Source organism: Artemia sp. Qi Xiang Cuo, chromosome 8 (genome assembly GCF_049724085.1).
Source record: "Artemia sp. Qi Xiang Cuo chromosome 8, ASM4972408v1, whole genome shotgun sequence".
NCBI lineage: Eukaryota > Metazoa > Arthropoda > Branchiopoda > Anostraca > Artemiidae > Artemia > Artemia sp. Qi Xiang Cuo.
This window is the reverse complement of record NC_142801.1, coordinates 44,467,700-44,485,034: the sequence shown is the minus strand read 5'-3', so window position 1 is coordinate 44,485,034 and position 17,335 is coordinate 44,467,700. Positions and strand designations below refer to the sequence as shown.

At 32.6% G+C, this 17,335-nt stretch overlaps 1 protein-coding gene across 2 annotated transcripts in view; it reads right to left on the bottom strand.

Moving 5' to 3' along the window:
* Positions 1 to 17,335, bottom strand: part of LOC148949450 (small ribosomal subunit protein mS39) — a 64,998-nt gene that overhangs the window by 21,763 nt on the left and 25,900 nt on the right. For both annotated transcript variants that reach the window (XM_089092982.1, XM_089092981.1), the window contains exons 5-10: positions 9,540 to 9,681; positions 7,251 to 7,347; positions 6,097 to 6,231; positions 3,413 to 3,614; positions 1,952 to 2,174; positions 12 to 120 (exon numbers count right to left, since the gene is read on the bottom strand). In XM_089092982.1, the coding sequence (XP_088949108.1) occupies positions 12 to 120; positions 1,952 to 2,174; positions 3,413 to 3,614; positions 6,097 to 6,231; positions 7,251 to 7,347; positions 9,540 to 9,681 (908 nt within the window). The remainder of the gene's footprint in view (positions 1 to 11; positions 121 to 1,951; positions 2,175 to 3,412; positions 3,615 to 6,096; positions 6,232 to 7,250; positions 7,348 to 9,539; positions 9,682 to 17,335) is intronic.

Genomic DNA, 17,335 nt, shown 5'->3' with positions numbered 1-17,335 from the left:
ATTCTACTAACCTCCATTACACTTAATTCTGGGTTGTAAATATGCGGCACAAAGGAATGGTAAAATTCCATGAGATTATCAATCGTCTCCGTCTTTGCTACCAATTGAAAATAGTATCGACTGTAGAAAAAAACAAAATATTACGAAGAAGTTTTCTAGCATTTTAGTTCATTAAAAGCCCATTAAGTTAATTTCACGACACCTAATATTACTAGTGGACTAACAAAAAAGTCAGGACACCTAAAATATCAACAATGAATTGAAAAAAAAAAAAATCTCACAACCGAGTAAGCCATAAATTATGTGTTCTTTCAAATAAAAACAAGAGAAAAAAGAAAAAAAATATGTCTGACGTTCTCGCTTTTAAGAGGATTATAACAGTAATAATAAATAATTTTTTGAGGATTATAAATATTAACTTTCCATTACTTTTTAACTGTCTTTGGGAATATATAGACCCGGGATCACAGCATTATTCTAAAAAAAATTCGGCTTTTATGGTCGCGTATCTAAACAAAATGATTTAATTCGTAAAAACTTAATAAACGAAGCCAAATTTACTATTTAATTAAGATAAAATTTTCACTTCTAATGTGCTACCAGACATTTTCAATAAAGCGTTAATCCACCATAGGTCAACCTACAAGTTACCTGTTTCGGCAAACTTCCAGAAAGTCTCAAAGGTTTTGTGTGAATTTGAATGGTCTCATCTCAACCTAATCCTCTCACCTAGTTGTGGGCTATTTAGTAGAGCTATTCTACGTCCATTTCGACACATAGACAAAGAAAGGGTTACCTATTATATAATCTGAAGTATATTATTTGGCTATGATCATTAGATACAGTGTTGTTTGACCAATTGTCATTCTACCGGTACTTTTCATCTATGTCAATGCGCTCAAGTTTCTAGCTTGAATACTTTAGCTGTCTATTCAACAACATAGATATAAACACACTCACTGAAGCTCACTTGATTTTATACATAGATACTAGCAAGGAAATTTCTTTATTTTGGTTTTTAGAAATCCTTTTTTATTCGAAGTCAAAATAATCTTCATTTTGACATTCGACTTCCAGTCGAGAGATTTCGACTTCGACAAAGTCGAAGTCTCTTGTTAACATAAAGTGGAATCAAACCCTTCGTTCATAAACAGTTGTTTGTGGCACATTACTACCAAGATTTACTGATAAAACTACTTTTAATTCATTTATCTCAAAATAACAAGCAAATCTTCCTCTCTTTCTTAGAAGGCATTTACAGTGAGATTTTACTCGAGTTTCAGCTAGTGTTAATTTAAACTAATCAGATTTTTAAAAGAATTTCCTAATTAGCTGAAAGATCTTACGAAAAAAATCTGACTGGCTCAGATCAGCGAGATTGGCTGACTCTCGCAACAATCCTTAAGTTGAGCAGCCTACCTCCATACCACCTTGGGTGATATACCAAACTAAAAAATATCTTCTCTTACTCTTAAAATACAGCGTACAAAATTATAAACATGTCTTGAGTATTTAATATTTCTCCAATAACACAAAAAATAAAATTTGGGATACAAAGTGAGATGGCAGACTTAATCTGTTTTTACTTTACTTATTCAAGAGGAGTGGGAGGCGTAAAGAACTAGACTCGTAAAAAATCGCAATAGCTGACCATGCACACTAGGGGATACAGAAAAGAGATTTCTCACTCTGGCTGAGATCGGTCAAGGTACCCCCCCCCCACCCCCCAACAATGTCAGCAACATTCGCCAAGAAGCTTATAGCGAGTAACACTTATTGAACATTTTCCTTAGCTGATCATCTGCCATACCAAATGCTGTCACTACAGGTTATTCCCTCAGAGCTATCATTAGAATTCTCTAAAAGGAATTTCAGTCCCTTTAGATAAAAAATAATGATTATTAGGATAGATAATTTCGTGAACCTTATGACGAAAGAAAACACAACTTACTAATAAAGAGATTCTCTTAATGCACCTCCAATGAATTTTCCACCGCCATCTTTTATAAGGAGAGAATGTATCCTATGCGCTAATGGCAAGTCACCATGTTTTTCATGACACATTTCCATTGCTTTGAAAAAAAAATTGACATCATTCATGTCAACAGGATTAATTTCAGTGAGTCCCTCCAAATATTGAACAATTTCTGGCAGCAATGTGCTACCGCTTACTCCTAAAACCAAAGAAAATTTATAAATAACTTTACGTCTTTATTTTCTTGTAGACTTGCTTTCCCTACAAATTTAGTTCAGGCTATCAGAGGTGCGACTAAAGATACAGTTGGGGAGGGGGGGGGGGTCCGAAACCTATTGGCCATGTTTATATACTTAAAGATAAAAAAGGCAAAAGTATAATACTGTTAAAGTTGAAGTTTAAGAACTGGCCTTTTAAAGCAAGTTTTATATATATATATATATATATATATATATATATATATATATATATATATATATATATATATATATATATATATATATATATATATATATATATATATATATATATATATATATATATATATATATATATATATATATATATATATATATATATATATATATATATATATATATATATATATATATATATATATATATATATATAAATATATATATATATATATATATATATATATAAGGCAAAAGTATCATACTGTTAAAGTTGAAGTTTAAGAACTGGCCTTTTAAAGCAAGTTTTATATATATATATATATATATATATATATATATATATATATATATACATTTTATACATTTTCTTTCTTTCTTGTTTCTTTTTCTATCTCATTATAATCTATAACTATTCCTGAGCTAGACTAATCTAGTGTTCTAATTTTAAAAGTGACTTTTGCTGGAATATTTCCCAAGTTGTATGTAATAATTTCCAACATTCCATTCTGGTGATCAACTCCGCATTTTATTTCAATTCTGTTACCGAATCGATTTACATAAGTTAGAACCAAAAGAAGAATTCACACGTGGCATAATAAATTTTTGTCACTTAAAATGTCGGTCTAGGCATGAAAGTCGGTATTAATTTCCTAATTTCCATAAATTGTAAAATTCTAAAGCAGCGGTTAAATTTTTAAACAATTTGAGAGGTCAAAGCATTATTATTCAGTTGTTTAATTTTGAACAATATTTCAAAAACAAGTTTTGCAATTTATCGTAATCTGTTTAAAATACTAAAATACACTCTATGCACTTGTATCGTAAATTTATCTAAGCCCATCATTGCATTACCATCCATACAAAGCCATGCAAAGCCATGCACCGGCCATGCAAAGCCATGCACCATCCATGCAAAGCCATGAACCAGCCATGCAAAGTTTGGCGCTCTTTATCGTTTCTTTGAGCTGGGAATACTGAATCAGTTTTATAAGGCTGTTTTTAGTACTAAAATGTATCTTACGTCTAGCATAATGTATATTCAATAGATGGTAAAAAGATGCCAAACAAGGTTCAATCCCAAGATTTCTGAATTCAGCAACTGCAGATAAGGAACGGCTAAGGCTTATTCGGAACAACGACACTTTACTTAAAGCACTCAGCATAGCGTTCAGGGTTCCTAAATTTGGTGCTACTCCGTCTTCAACCATGTTTCGTAGAACTTCCTAAAATGAAGCAAACCATGTTAGACGAATCTTTTTTTTTTGTACCCAATAAACCTAAATAGCATGCCATGTTAATTTAAAAGTGGCTAAGGAAAACAACATTAGAGCTATTGAATGAATGAATGTACTTTATAACCCATCAAAAACACAAGGCATGGCGATGGAGTATAACAAAAGAAAGAAAAAGAAAAAAAAGACAAACATACAAAAACAGGAGAAAATACGTACAAACTAAAAACATGAATAAACCAAATACGAAAAAGTAACCCACTCCAAGGGTGGCAAACCACATTAAGTCATACAAATAAAAACACTATAAATGATTATAACACAGCAAAAAAAAATAAGCAAACTTGCATTAAAACAAAAACCCTTCCAAGGGTGTTTCAATGGATATTCTGTAAGCTTGGAAAAAGACTTATCTGCAGCATCAAGAGGATCGGGCAAGCTGTATCTCTCCCACAGTCTACCACTCCTGGTCCAAGGAGGAGTCCAAAACCCGAATAAGGAACTTTAAGTATTTGAAATAGGCCCTCTTTATTTCTATTTTATCTGATTGGTTAATAATGTCCCAGAAAGGAACCAGGTATAGAACATGAGGGAGAAAAACAGCATTATGTACTTTCGCAATGTGGCGTTTACCAAGATTAAACTATAGTCCAACTCCACCAGCATACGCATTACGTATCTTACGCATGATTCGGGCAATAGGTAATGTCCAAGTTGACTTTATGGATGTACCAATAGGTAATCCAAGGTACAAAAGTTCCTGCAACTGTATGATATCAGAATCACTCAGGTTTAATCCAACAGGGGGTTTCAGAACGGTTAAAGTTAAATAAAAGCAATTGAGACTTAGCCGCATTTAAAGAAAGACCATTCTCATTATAATTTTAGCAACCTCCCGAAAACTTTTCTCCAAACTCAACAAAGCCATACTTAGGTTAAGAACATCATCCGCATAACATAAAACAGACACACTAACACCATTTAATTATCCACAAGGCGATAAATTACCTTGGGCTCATAGTGCCGTATTAATAAAATAGTAAGAGAAGTAATAACCCCTTCTTTAATTCCAATATTCACACGAAGTTCTGAAGGAATGAGCTAAGATCCAATGTTTAAACGCACTCGAAGGTGTCTATAAGGAACTAATAAAGAAGTCAAACTACAGCAACAGATACCCCCCTTTTCAATAACTCAAGCATAGCCTGAGAATGAATTTGAGATCTGAAAGCATTACTAATGTCATATGCGCAAATAGCCAAAGGACTGCCTGACCTTTCAGCATCCTTTAATATTGTACATAAACCCCTTAAAGTGTGGTAGAAACCGGGGCGCGGTTGAAACCCAAACTGAAAAGGAGGCATGACACGCTGTTGTCGAACATGTTCAATAGCCAATAACTTAAAAATCTTCGAAAACAAAATAGAAACTGTAAGCAGTTTCCCTTTTTTCAAAACCGGAGTTACAACACCAAGATATAGGGAATCGGGCACAACTTCTACTGTAAAAATCATCTGGAACAGTAAAGCCATAAAATAATGGTAATCGCTGGAAAACTCGAAATGGCGAGCATAAATAAAACCTAACAAAAATATTACATAAAACAAAAAAACTAAAAACCTTACATAATAACAATGGGCAACTCGCATAAGTTACAGCCCTTGTCCCGGCGGCTGTGGGGGATTTTTCAAGCCCTGAGTTGTAATTATTTGACTTTGGACTATTTTAACAAAATGACTATTTCAAAATTTTGATCTTACGTATTTGGGGGAAAAGGGCAAAGTTTATAGTTACAGCACTTGCCCCAAGGCTGTGAAGGATTTGTCAACCCCTGAGTTAGTTACTTGACTTTTGGATTATTTCGAACAAAATGGATATCTTAAAATTTTATCTAACGCATTTGGGGAAAAGGGAGTGAGGGGGGGGGGTTATCCTCCAATCACTTTCGGCTCTTAAAAAGGGTACTACAACTTTCGATTTCCAATCGGCTGTGGGAACCCCGTTAGCCTTATGTTAAGCCTTATGACCTTAACATAGGCAACAATATAGCGTCGCCTTTGATTTGCAAAGCGTTATGCGAACCTACATAAAACTCATGCACCTACGACGGAGCAGAGGTTTCTTCAGGTTTGGAACCAATTCTTCATGATCCTGTCACTTGTCCAATACAGTAAATCTGAATACACCTCTTATTCAGAATATTTTTCTATTTTTTGTTTTATCGAAAATCATTGTTTTATTTGACATTTTGAAGTGTAGCTGCGACTTTTTTACTTATCTTTTGTCCTCCTATAAATGAATTTTGTGAGAAAAAAAATACTTCAATTGAAGAAATTTTGCGAGGGAAATAAATAAAGAGTTCATTAGCTCTTAATATTACCATCTGTAGAAGCACCGAACACATTTAACGCTTTTTTCTGAGAGTACCATCTACCGACAAAAGTTTATTTGTTCAGGGGGGAGGGGGATTTACCTCTAAAAGTTCCCATCTGAGATTGGCTTCTTCTTTCAAAATTGGGACGACGGATATAATACTATTATATGCTTCTGTAGAAATCGGTAGTTTATTCTCACGCATTTCATTGTACAAATTCCAAGCCCGGTTCCCCTGAAACGACAAAAATAGTATATAATGATGAAGCAGCTTGTAGCGAAGCAGTACAATAATTTATTTCAATGTCAAATACAAAAAGGAAACCGCAGCACGTCAACGGATAGATTTGTCAAAGCAAACTACTAGACAAAGATGACAATAATTCTAATGTAAAAGCAAAAGGCTCTTATTCAAAGTGAGAAAAAAAGTAATAATAGTATGAAACAGAAAAAGTGAAAGTGAAAAATAATGTAGACTTAATCCACAATATAACAGAATTGCGTTTCAGAGCATAACTAAGTTGTGGTCTGTATTAGATAGACGCAACTCAATTCTATTCTATGCAACTCAATTCTACTCTATTCAATTCTAACTCAATTCAATTCTATGTAATTTCTTTTAATCTCTCATCTTTCTTTTCTTCTAATTTTTTTATTTTAGCTCCACATTGTTTTTCCATTGTCACGTATTTGATTGTTCTTTTCCATTTACACAGAAGGTATATTTTAAATATTTTATGCCTGTTTCTTATCTGACCTATTTAAAAGCCCCCTTTCATGAGGGTAACAGAATTTGTGTTACCTAAATAACAAAAGATGAAGTGAAATAAAAAAACAAACAAAGAGTATAAAAGACTAAAACATAATAGATTCTTTTTTATACTTTTACCGATGACCCCTGAAAGACAATAGTAAGGTCCAGACAGAAAGTAGCTAACGCACTACTACATATTTATGCAAGGTTAATACCTTACATCTGAGTTAAATCTTAAAATAGTTTTTTTTTTTTTTTTTTTTTTTTTATTCCAAAATTCGTGGTGCCAGGTACAATTAAACAACTGATTTGCCGCTAGTCTTTTAGTGAGGTTTGCAAAAAGAACAAAACAATAGTCAGGAACGAAAAAAAACAGAGCCATAACCTTGTTGGGCTCCCCTATTTTTTTTTTTTTTTTTTTTTTTTTTTTTTTTTTTTTTTTTTTTTTTTTTTTTACAAAACGGTGAAAAGAAAACTTCAAAGAAAGAGAATACTCATACTTGACCGTAAGAAGACATGCCCTGAATCATTGCACAATAAGCTTCGGGCGTTTTATTCTTCATTGAATGAAACAGTTTTTCAGCATATCCACTATCCCTGTAAAAGAAAAAATATGCATGCATATAACCAACTCAGCTGATCAAATTGAGCTATTATGTGATCTGTCCTGTAAAATAAAAACCGAATGGTAAAAAGCAAAATGTCAGGGCGGCTACGGTTTTTAAACTGACGTCAAGCTAAGTTCTGATAGGAGTCGGATTTGAACCAGGTGGATGCCAGATTTCACGTTAGCCAACAAAAAATAATGGCTTCGAGCGGCCAAATATTCTGTTCCAGATCAGAACTGAAAACTTTCTTTTTTTTATGGTTACAAAATTACCAAATAAAAGGCAAAGCAAAGCCTATAGCAACTGAAATTTTAAAAAGGAGTGTTTAAAAGAGCTATTTCCAGAGAAAATTTTCGCAAATCACAGTAATTCATAAATAGTAAATGTTATCTAGATACAACTAAACGGTACTTTGACATTACAAGAATAAATATTCCAAAGTTTCGAAAAAAAAAAATTTCAAAACCCCTCCAAAATGAGGATGAGCTGGAATAAAAAAAAGCACCAGTAGAATTACCTAGAAAAATCACGTTTCATGGGTAGCACTGTTGTGCCTTTTTTTTATTTCCTTGGGTGTGATGGTATTTAACCGATGGTCGCAAAATGTCGAGAAGAGTCTTCTGAATGACATTTAAAGCGGTAATGTTATTCTTAAGTATTGAGATAGATATGTCTCAAGCTCTTGGAGATTTACAACTGTCTAGGTCACAAAGGTAAACTAATTATAGATATGAATTTAGCAAAGCATATTATAGGTCCTTTCCTCTTGGGGAAAGGACATATTTAAATACCTTTTGAACACCAAAACTACTCTATTTGTATTTATGATTTTCCTAGGAAAGACATATAGAGAGAGAGATGAAACGTGAAAAAAAAGTATATTCATATTTAAGAAAAAAAAAACAGCAATATCCTTTTGCATAAACTAAGACCCTCTCAAATCAAGATAATTATTTCTCAAGCTGAAACTCCAAGTATTATTAAGTCACTTTATCTGCCGTATGAACATAAAATTTGTCTTAGCTCAAAGAAAACTTATTCGAAAAAAATATATACAAAAATCGTTTTTGCTGCCTCTTGACGTTCTAAAATATCAGGCTTGTACAATCATCAATTACAGACTGAAATCCTCAACATGTATGCTTCAATTTGTCCATTCTCTGTAAAATTAATGTGAAGCATTAGCAGTCAATCAGTGTCGAATCAAAAAGTTGTGTAAGGTCTTCATTTAGTTTTCCATTACATTTCAATTTGATAATGAAAAACAGTTGATTAAATCCTGTGATCTGAAATCCTCTCGGTGGTGGTTATCGGAGTTTTTGAGGTCATCCATAAGTATTCTGTTATCATTATTGAATTCCAAAATAAATGTTTATTCTAGAACAATTTATATACGCTTTTCCTTTTGTTCAACAGACAAGTTTTGGGACCGATCATCGCAAAAAACGTGAAAAGCTTAACTCTTGCATTAAGATGAGATGCATTTTTTTTTTGGTTGATTCCAGTAACCTCAAAAATATCTCTGACCATGTGGCAACGGCTAGACTTGACAGTTTATTCAACTTCCAGCACAAAAACAAAATCACCATGCACATCAGAGGGGCACCCCAAACACTCACTGTCATTCAGCTGATATTCTTCCCTCATTGAACCTCATCAGCTACCTGAAGGATGAACTGCTTATCAGAAGACGGAAGGGATTTGGGTCTATTTTGTCACGCATTTCCGAGTTTGTTCCCCCTGCTTTCGTAAGTAATTTCATCAAAACTCGTTGCTTTTCAAATTCATGATCAATTTTTATCGTCAAAATAGCATAGCATTAGTTTTATGAAATATCTCTAGGTATGTTATCCCAGTCTGGCATTCTTTTGTTAGATGCCTTCTCAAATTTTTGGCAAACTGGGAAATCGGCTCTTCTTTTTCAGGAGTACTATTTTCAAAAGTTATTAATACCTGTAATGACTTCAACAACGAAGTTTCACGAGTGGAAGCTTTGTAATAAAAATTAAAAATATTTCACAGCTGTGAATTTTAAAATTAATTTTAGATAATATTTTGTCTTTTTGCTTAGATTCCAAGTTCTTCTTCTTACAAAAATTGTCCTTAATAAAAAACGGCTGAAGTCACCATGTACAAAAAATATCAAAATGATAAATACAGTAAGTTCCTATTTAAAATTACCGCCAGGTATTCCTCGATTTTTCACTGATGGATTGTGCTTTAAAATACCATAATTGTTGAGCATCGTCCATGTCGAGAGGATCCTCGGAATTATGAAAACACAGTAGCTCCAATAGTGATTGTTCTGTAGCTGGATGTACATCTGAAATGTGAAACTAAAAGTAAAAGTTCTGCTGTATCAATTCAAAAAGTATTACGTGGCATTTTTTTTTCATAAATCTAGATTTATTGCCACCCTCCTAAAATAAGCATAATAATTGATAGCGAAAATAAGAGTATATAGATTGAAAAAATTATAAAATATTTTCAGTGTTTGTGTTTAGTTTTAAAAGTAGAGGGTAAAAGGAAACATTATTTGATAATAGAATAAGATATTTAGGATAGTTTTAGTTTGAATAAGTAAGGTAAATAAGTTATTTAGGATAGGCAGGTATTAAGTGTGAATACGAAACGTCACTAAATTGTGTATATTTCGTAGATTTGCATGGACCGCAAGGTAGCGCTCAGAGAGTATTAAAATATTTCGTAGATTTCGTAGATTTGCATGGACCGCGAGGTAGCGCGCAGAGAGTATTAAAATATTTCGTAGATTTCGTAGATTTGCTGGACCGCTAGATAGCGTGCAGAGAGTGTTGAAGTAAAATATTTAATTTGGTAATTGTTTTTTTTTTTTTTTTTTTTTTTTTTTTTTTTTTTTTTTTTTAGTGTTGGTGGTTGTTTAATATTATTTTGTTGTTTGCTTTGTTTTTGCATGTGTATGCTATTTTACTTACTTAGTTTAAATTTCTCGTGTTTAAAGTATTGTGAGAAAGGAGAAACAAAAAGATGAGTATACGAGGAATTATAGGAAAAGATGGGAAAACGTTGAAATATGCTCGAAAAAATACTGCATTTATGAGTTTCACCGCATTTACAGATGACGACCTGCCAACTGAACTTGAGATACATAGATGGATGAAACAGTAGGGTTTGCGAAAATAAAAATCTGATAAGCATAGATGCGTCAGGTTTGAAGTTAAAAAAAAACAATTTTTGTTAAATTTACAAACTGTGAAGAACTTGAGAAGTTTTTGGAGCAAAGAAGAAACGGAATGCTCCCATTCGCAACGACGGGTGGAGAAGTAAAATATCAAAGCTGCGAGGAGAGACCTAGCTACGTCAAAATCGAAGGAGTACCCTTTGAGATGGAAGGGTCAACAGTGCAAAAGGCATTGACGGGCTACGGTACGGTGCTACAGAGTAGAAGGGATGTCTAGCAGGGAGGTGAATATATGGAAACGTCAAAACAAGATTTACAGCAAAATAAAAATAACTATGAACATTCCACCTTTTGTTTTTGTGGATGAACTACGATTATGAGTATGATACGATGGATAGATAAGAACATCCGCCAGGTGCAACCAAGAAGGACATATGACGATGGACTGTTCTGTTTTTCCATCAAAATTAGTCACAAATAAAGAAAAGAACAGGAGATAGTCCAATTGGATGATTATGTGTCATGTCCATCCTCGATAAAAGAAGTAAAGCGAAAAGATTAAGAGGTGGACAAATACTTAAGCCATGATGAAAGAAAAACTGAACAAAAAATAGAGCAAGAATTGCAGAAAATGAGAGAAGAACTAGAAAAGAAACAGAAAACTGAGACAGAAAACATAGAAGCTACGAAGAAAGAAATAAGGAAAAAAACTAAAAGGAAGACAGCTAACACAACGGTAAGCGACGAAGATAGTGAAACAGAAGAAGAGATCACAGGTATACGACCTCGTAGCCATTCTACACCAGGAGTCAAAACAAGGCGGATGAATAGAAATAAAAAAAGATAGTTTAAGAAAAACGAAGAAAAAGAGAAAGAATATGGAAAGTTGAAACACATCAAAAATATGGAAGCTATACTGAATAGAATTACACTTGTACTGTTGGTGGACGAGTACATGGATAATACATAGGTGAACGTGGTAAAAGTAGAAATGAATTCGTCAACATCATCTAGTGGATCAGAAAAAGAAAACAAGAAAGCCAAAACTGGTGAAGAAGAGGAGAATGAAGTGAGATTAGAATTGGATCCAAAAAGCTTATAAGTTTAAATGTAAATGGACTGAAACACAGAAACAGGCAACAGTTTGTAAGAAACTTTCTGATGACAGAAAGTATAGAATCAGTATAGAACCGAGAAGATAAGTACATGAAAGTGATACTGATAATTTAAAAAGTGTAGAACCCGAATACAAATACTTAACAAACACTTGTATTGGTGGCGGTAGTGTAGCAATGGTATATAAACGTCATTTTGAGCCACAAAATGTCAGAATCGACAAAGAAGGAAGAATTATCAGTTGCGTGATAAATAGAAAAACGTATATCAATGTTATGCGCCATCCGGATCCCAAAATACAAAAAACAGACAGAAATTCTTCCCGCAAAATATTGCAGCATTTATTCCCAAAAATACTGATGAATTAATATTACTTGGAGATTTGAACTGTGTAACAAGTAAGAAGGATGCCATAGCCCGAGAAGATAATATTTGCAGAGTATTGGTTGAATTAATAAATGAACTGGAACTAGCAGATGTCTGGGATGAATTTAAGAAAATAAACATCTTTACAAGAAACTGGGTAGGAAAACATGTAGTCAGAGAAGGACTGGACAGAGTTTATGCATCAAAAGTACTGTTACAAAGAATGGTAAACATAAAACACAAGATAGTGTCTTTCACTGACCACAATGCAGTGTTAGTGTCAAACAAAAAGTAAAAAATACAAGGAAAAAAACAGTAATCTACATGGAAAATGAATACTGCAGTCTTAAGAAGTGATGAATGTAAGACAAAGATAGGGAAGCCATTGAAAATGATGAAGGAAATGCATCCCAAGCTATTACCCGAATACTGGAAACAGACGATGAAGTCCAGAATTAAGCAAGAGGTAAAGGCAATTTCACTAGAATTATCAAAAACTAATGATGATTATCTGAAATATGTTTATAGAATAGATTATAAACTAAAAAGAGAGACAAATGAAGGGAGAAATTCAAATAAGGAATATTTCGGACTCTAGTCGAAATAAGAGAAATAGAAGTAAAAAAGGCATAAGCCTATATGATAAGGGCGAAGTGCGAGGACCAGATAAGGGATGAACAACTAACAATAATACTTATTGGCAAGGAGAAAAATTAAGCAAAAGAAACTAATCTTAAAGGAGTTAAAAGGAAAAATGGGGAAACAACTGAGAAAATGGAAGATATCAAGGAAGTAGTGAAATCCTTCTTCAAGAATGTATTTCTAGGAGATACAAAAGAAGAAAAAGAAAGAGTTGACAAATTTTTTTAAAACACTGAACATAATGCAGTGACAGAGGAAGAAAATAATATACTAACGGCAAAAATAACAAAAGAAGAAATGAAAAAAGCTATTATGGAAACGGAAAACAATAAAACACCAGGACTTGATGGAATACACTACAAATTTTATAAGACACATGTTGAAGAAATCACCGAACATCTGGCAGATATTTTTAATGAATTACTAAATAACGATGATATAAAGATACAGTGTTTAGGGATGATGAAATTAATACCAAAAAAAGGTAGCCCTGAAGACCTCAACAACTGGAGGCCAGTTAATATCACAGATTGCGATTACAGAATTATGTCTAAAGTATTAGCAAACCGTCTAAAAAAGGTGCTACCATCCATACTAAGTGTAAACCAAAGAGGAGGACTAGAAAACCGCAAAAAAGCAGATATGTTGGCTAATATAAGAGACGTAATAATACAAGCAGGAAGTCGAAAGGTAAAAAAGAAATTAAGTACAGGATAACGAGTTATGATATTAAAAAGGCCTTTGATAAAAAAAAAAAATGTAGTATGGATCATGAATTACTACGGTTTCCACGAGACATTCATAAAATGGATCAATAGGATAATTGAAAAAATAGAACAGGTAATTTGTGTGAATAGTGATGTTACAGGAGTATTTGAAGCAGAAACTGGAGTGCGCCAAGGATGCCCGCTGAGCCTTTTACTGTTTGACATATATTTTGATCCGTTACTTAAATATTTAGAAAAGGAGATAAATGGCATTATAATAGAAAATGTAGCAATGAAGTTGAACAGTTTTGTATATGATCTGACAACGTACACAGAAGCTGAAGATGATTTCAAAGTGGCAGTTCAGTACATAGCTGAATAGTGTGACATCTTCAAGCTACAGCTCACTAGAAATAAGTGTGAAATGCTATCACTGGGAGATGAAGTAGACGAAGTGTATGAGGGGATCTTGAGAAAGGAAAAAATTAAAATATTGGGTATTTCTTTTCAAAGAAGTTGAAGCTGAACAGAAAGTAAAAATGGGACAAATACAATATTGAAATTCAGAATGCTCTTAGACAAGGATATGGAAGAGGTATGACAGTTCAACAGGGAGCCCAGTATGTGAATACTTATGCTTGCCCAGTTTTATGGTATCTGTCCTTTGTTTCACAATCCAAAAAGACAGATAAAAAGCAAATTGTGAGTGCAAATTACCAGTACAAATGGAACGGAAATTGTCTACCTAAATTGAAAACAGACAATAAAGTCATATATAGAAATTACCAAGGCCCTCATATCATGAATTTAGAATGTAAGGAGAAAGAACTTTTCATTATCTCAACGTTGGAACAAGAAATGAGGAAAAAGAATCACCAACAAGTGCTTGGTATGAAACATGGAAAAGAAAAAAAGAAATATCCTCCAAAATATAATCAAGCATTCAAAGAAATTTACGAAACAGAAAAAAAAGATATGTCGCTTGAGATAAGCCAGAAAATTGACAAAGTATAACCTGAGGGATAGTATGAAAAAAAGAAACAATTTCCCCTATTGAAATTAATTGAAAAAGATAGTTATAGTGAAGAAGAGGTGGACAAAAGTTTCATACTACTAGAAAGTTACCTGCTGCCGCCAAAAGTTAAAGAACATATCTTTTTCTTTATGCATAATTTGTTACCCACAGAAGAGTCGAAAGTAAAGATGAATATGAGTGGTAGCAATAGAAATTGTAAGCTATGCGAGAAAAAACTAGAAACGCAATAGCACGTAATGTTAGAATACGAAAAACAAGAAACAAATGTAGGAGGACTGAGGAATTTATTGGCAAGTGTTACAGGTAAAAAAGATGAGGCTAATTTAGAGAAAGCTGTGTACCTAAAAGTAAATGATGAGGCCTATACCAGGACAATAGTGTACATAGTATCGCTTTTTTGTTATTGCACGTGGAAGTGAAAAGAAAAGCAGAAGAAAGACTATGATGTGAACAATCGTGTGGAAATAGAATGAAAAAGGATAAGGATTATGAACTTTAAGAAAACTGAGGCCATATTTGGTCTGAAGTAGAAGGGAATAGTTTTTGTGTCTTGGTGGGCAAGGATGTGTTGTTAAAAAAAGGGAAAAAATAATAATAGTAATAAAAGGAGAGTTGAGAAAAAATTATAGGGTTTAAGGGTTTAAGGTTCTAAATTTGTATGTTTTTTGTTTTTTCATTTTATGGTAAGGATCTAGATAGAAGATTAGAAACTGGAGTTCTAAATTTTGGTATATGAAATAAGAGCAAAGTTTAAGTTAAAAATTTCGGACTTTTAATGAAGTGTTTGATTTTAGAGTTTAATCAGAATTTTCAGATTATAATAGTTAGCTTCAGGATTTGTTCAGTATTTTTAAGTTTGTTTATTAGGTAAAATTTAAATCTAATTGAATATTTATAGTATAGGATTTTAGGAATTTTTAGATAATAGATTTTAGATTTGGTCATTTTTTTAATTTTTATTTGGAATTTATTTTAAACTAGTGGAATTTATTTTATATTTTGAGAGAAGTATGAGTCATCTAGATTGTGACGTATTTGACTTTTAGGAATTGTTTTGAGGATTATTGTAGCTACCTAACAACGCAAGGCCCAGCGAGAGTAGACTGTGTTGAAATGTGATGTATTAAAAAAAAATGGTGTTATATATTTTATTTTTATCTTTTATTTATTTAAATATAGTGAAAAGTGTTTTAAAGTGTTATAAGAAAGGTGAATGTATTTTAAAGTACAAAAACGTATATGCATTGTGGGTAGCTTGCCGCCGTGGGTAGCTAGAATGAGAATTTTGAAATTGTTGTATGGTAAATTAATGGATGGAGAATCGTATGAATGAAAAAAAAGGTTTTTAGGAGAAAGGTAGATAAAATGTACTAGGAGAGAAAAAAATATGTATGTGAGGAATTTTAAAAGTGGAAAGCTATGGAACGTCGAGTAAGAGGTAAGATAAAGGTAGGAAAGTGAAGTAATAATAGACAAATAGGGACAAACTAGATTACAAACAAGCAAAGAGTCTTAGATAAAAAAAGAAGAAAGAAACAGGATTGATTTTTTTTTTTTCTTTCAGGAGTATGAAAACAGATAGAATCGAACAAAAACCGGTTTGATTCTATCCATTACGTGATGTATCACCACTTATTATTGAGAACACAAAAAGAAGAGGAAGCGCAGAAAGGAGGACCAAAGACCGCTGGATAAAAGAAAGAAAAGAAGAAGAATTTAAAAAATCCATTATATAATAATTTACTATCTTTTAAATATTATATTATATTTTTGATAAAAAAAAAAAAAAAAATAAGCATAATGGATCAATTGATCCATTCATTTTTCTAATATTCTATTTGGTTGTAAATATGCATAGCATAAAACATCATTAAGATCCTCCAGAGCCATTAATGGTGCATAGGGCGTCGACAATTGTCGAAGTTTAAGTTGCCATGTCTTATTTTACAGGGACAGGCAGCAAGTCTATTTCCCAGCCTCATGAAAACTAGGATCAATCCCTGGGTTTTCTTTTCTGCCAATCATAGATTCTTGCACTACGCTACCACAGGATTTTTAATATTCTCACATATTTTCTTTTATGCTAGGTACTTCCCAGACCTGCAGAAATTCTTGTAAAATGCAGCATTTGGTGTAAAAAAAAGTTTACTTGCGTCTCAGGTATCTTAGAATTTTTCTAAACATTCCAATGCTAAAAATCAAATTTACCTTTTCTTATAGATTTCCATATAACAAGAATATCGAGCTCAAGAACTCAAAGTTTTAATCGTTTTCAAAATGCAACATTTAATATATATATATATATATATATATATATATATATATATATATATATATATATATATATATATATATATATATATCACGAGAAAGAACTAATCTTGTTTTTCTAAATATATTTTTCTCAAACAAGAATATTGAGCTCAAGTACCCAAGATTTTTTGTTGTTTCCTTTTTGTCACTTATTGATAGATTGTTTACTTTTGTTTTATTTCCTTTCCTCCAAGTCAACATGTCTTCAAATGAAGCGGCTGACACCAAAAACTCTTTCCGTGTAGAAAAAATACTGATCTTTTTGGCTCAATAACTTTTGATCAAACAGTTCGTGGTAACGAACTGTAAGTAAGGAGCGACCCGGAAAAATACAGACGAAACTCAAAAAACGGAATTTTGATGCCAATAGATACATCAAAAGAATCAGATTTTTATGCTGATTTCAAATATATAAGTTTTATTAAGTTTAGTTTTACCCATCAAAAGTTACGCGCCTGAGAAAATTTGCCTTATTTTCGAAAAAAGGGGGAAACAGCCCCTAAAATTCATAAAACTTTATTGAAAATACCACCATCAGATTAAGCGTATCAAAGAACCTTACTATAGAAGTTTCAATCTCCTATCTGCAAAAATGTGGAATTTTTTTTTTTTTTCCAGAAGAAAGATCACGGATGAG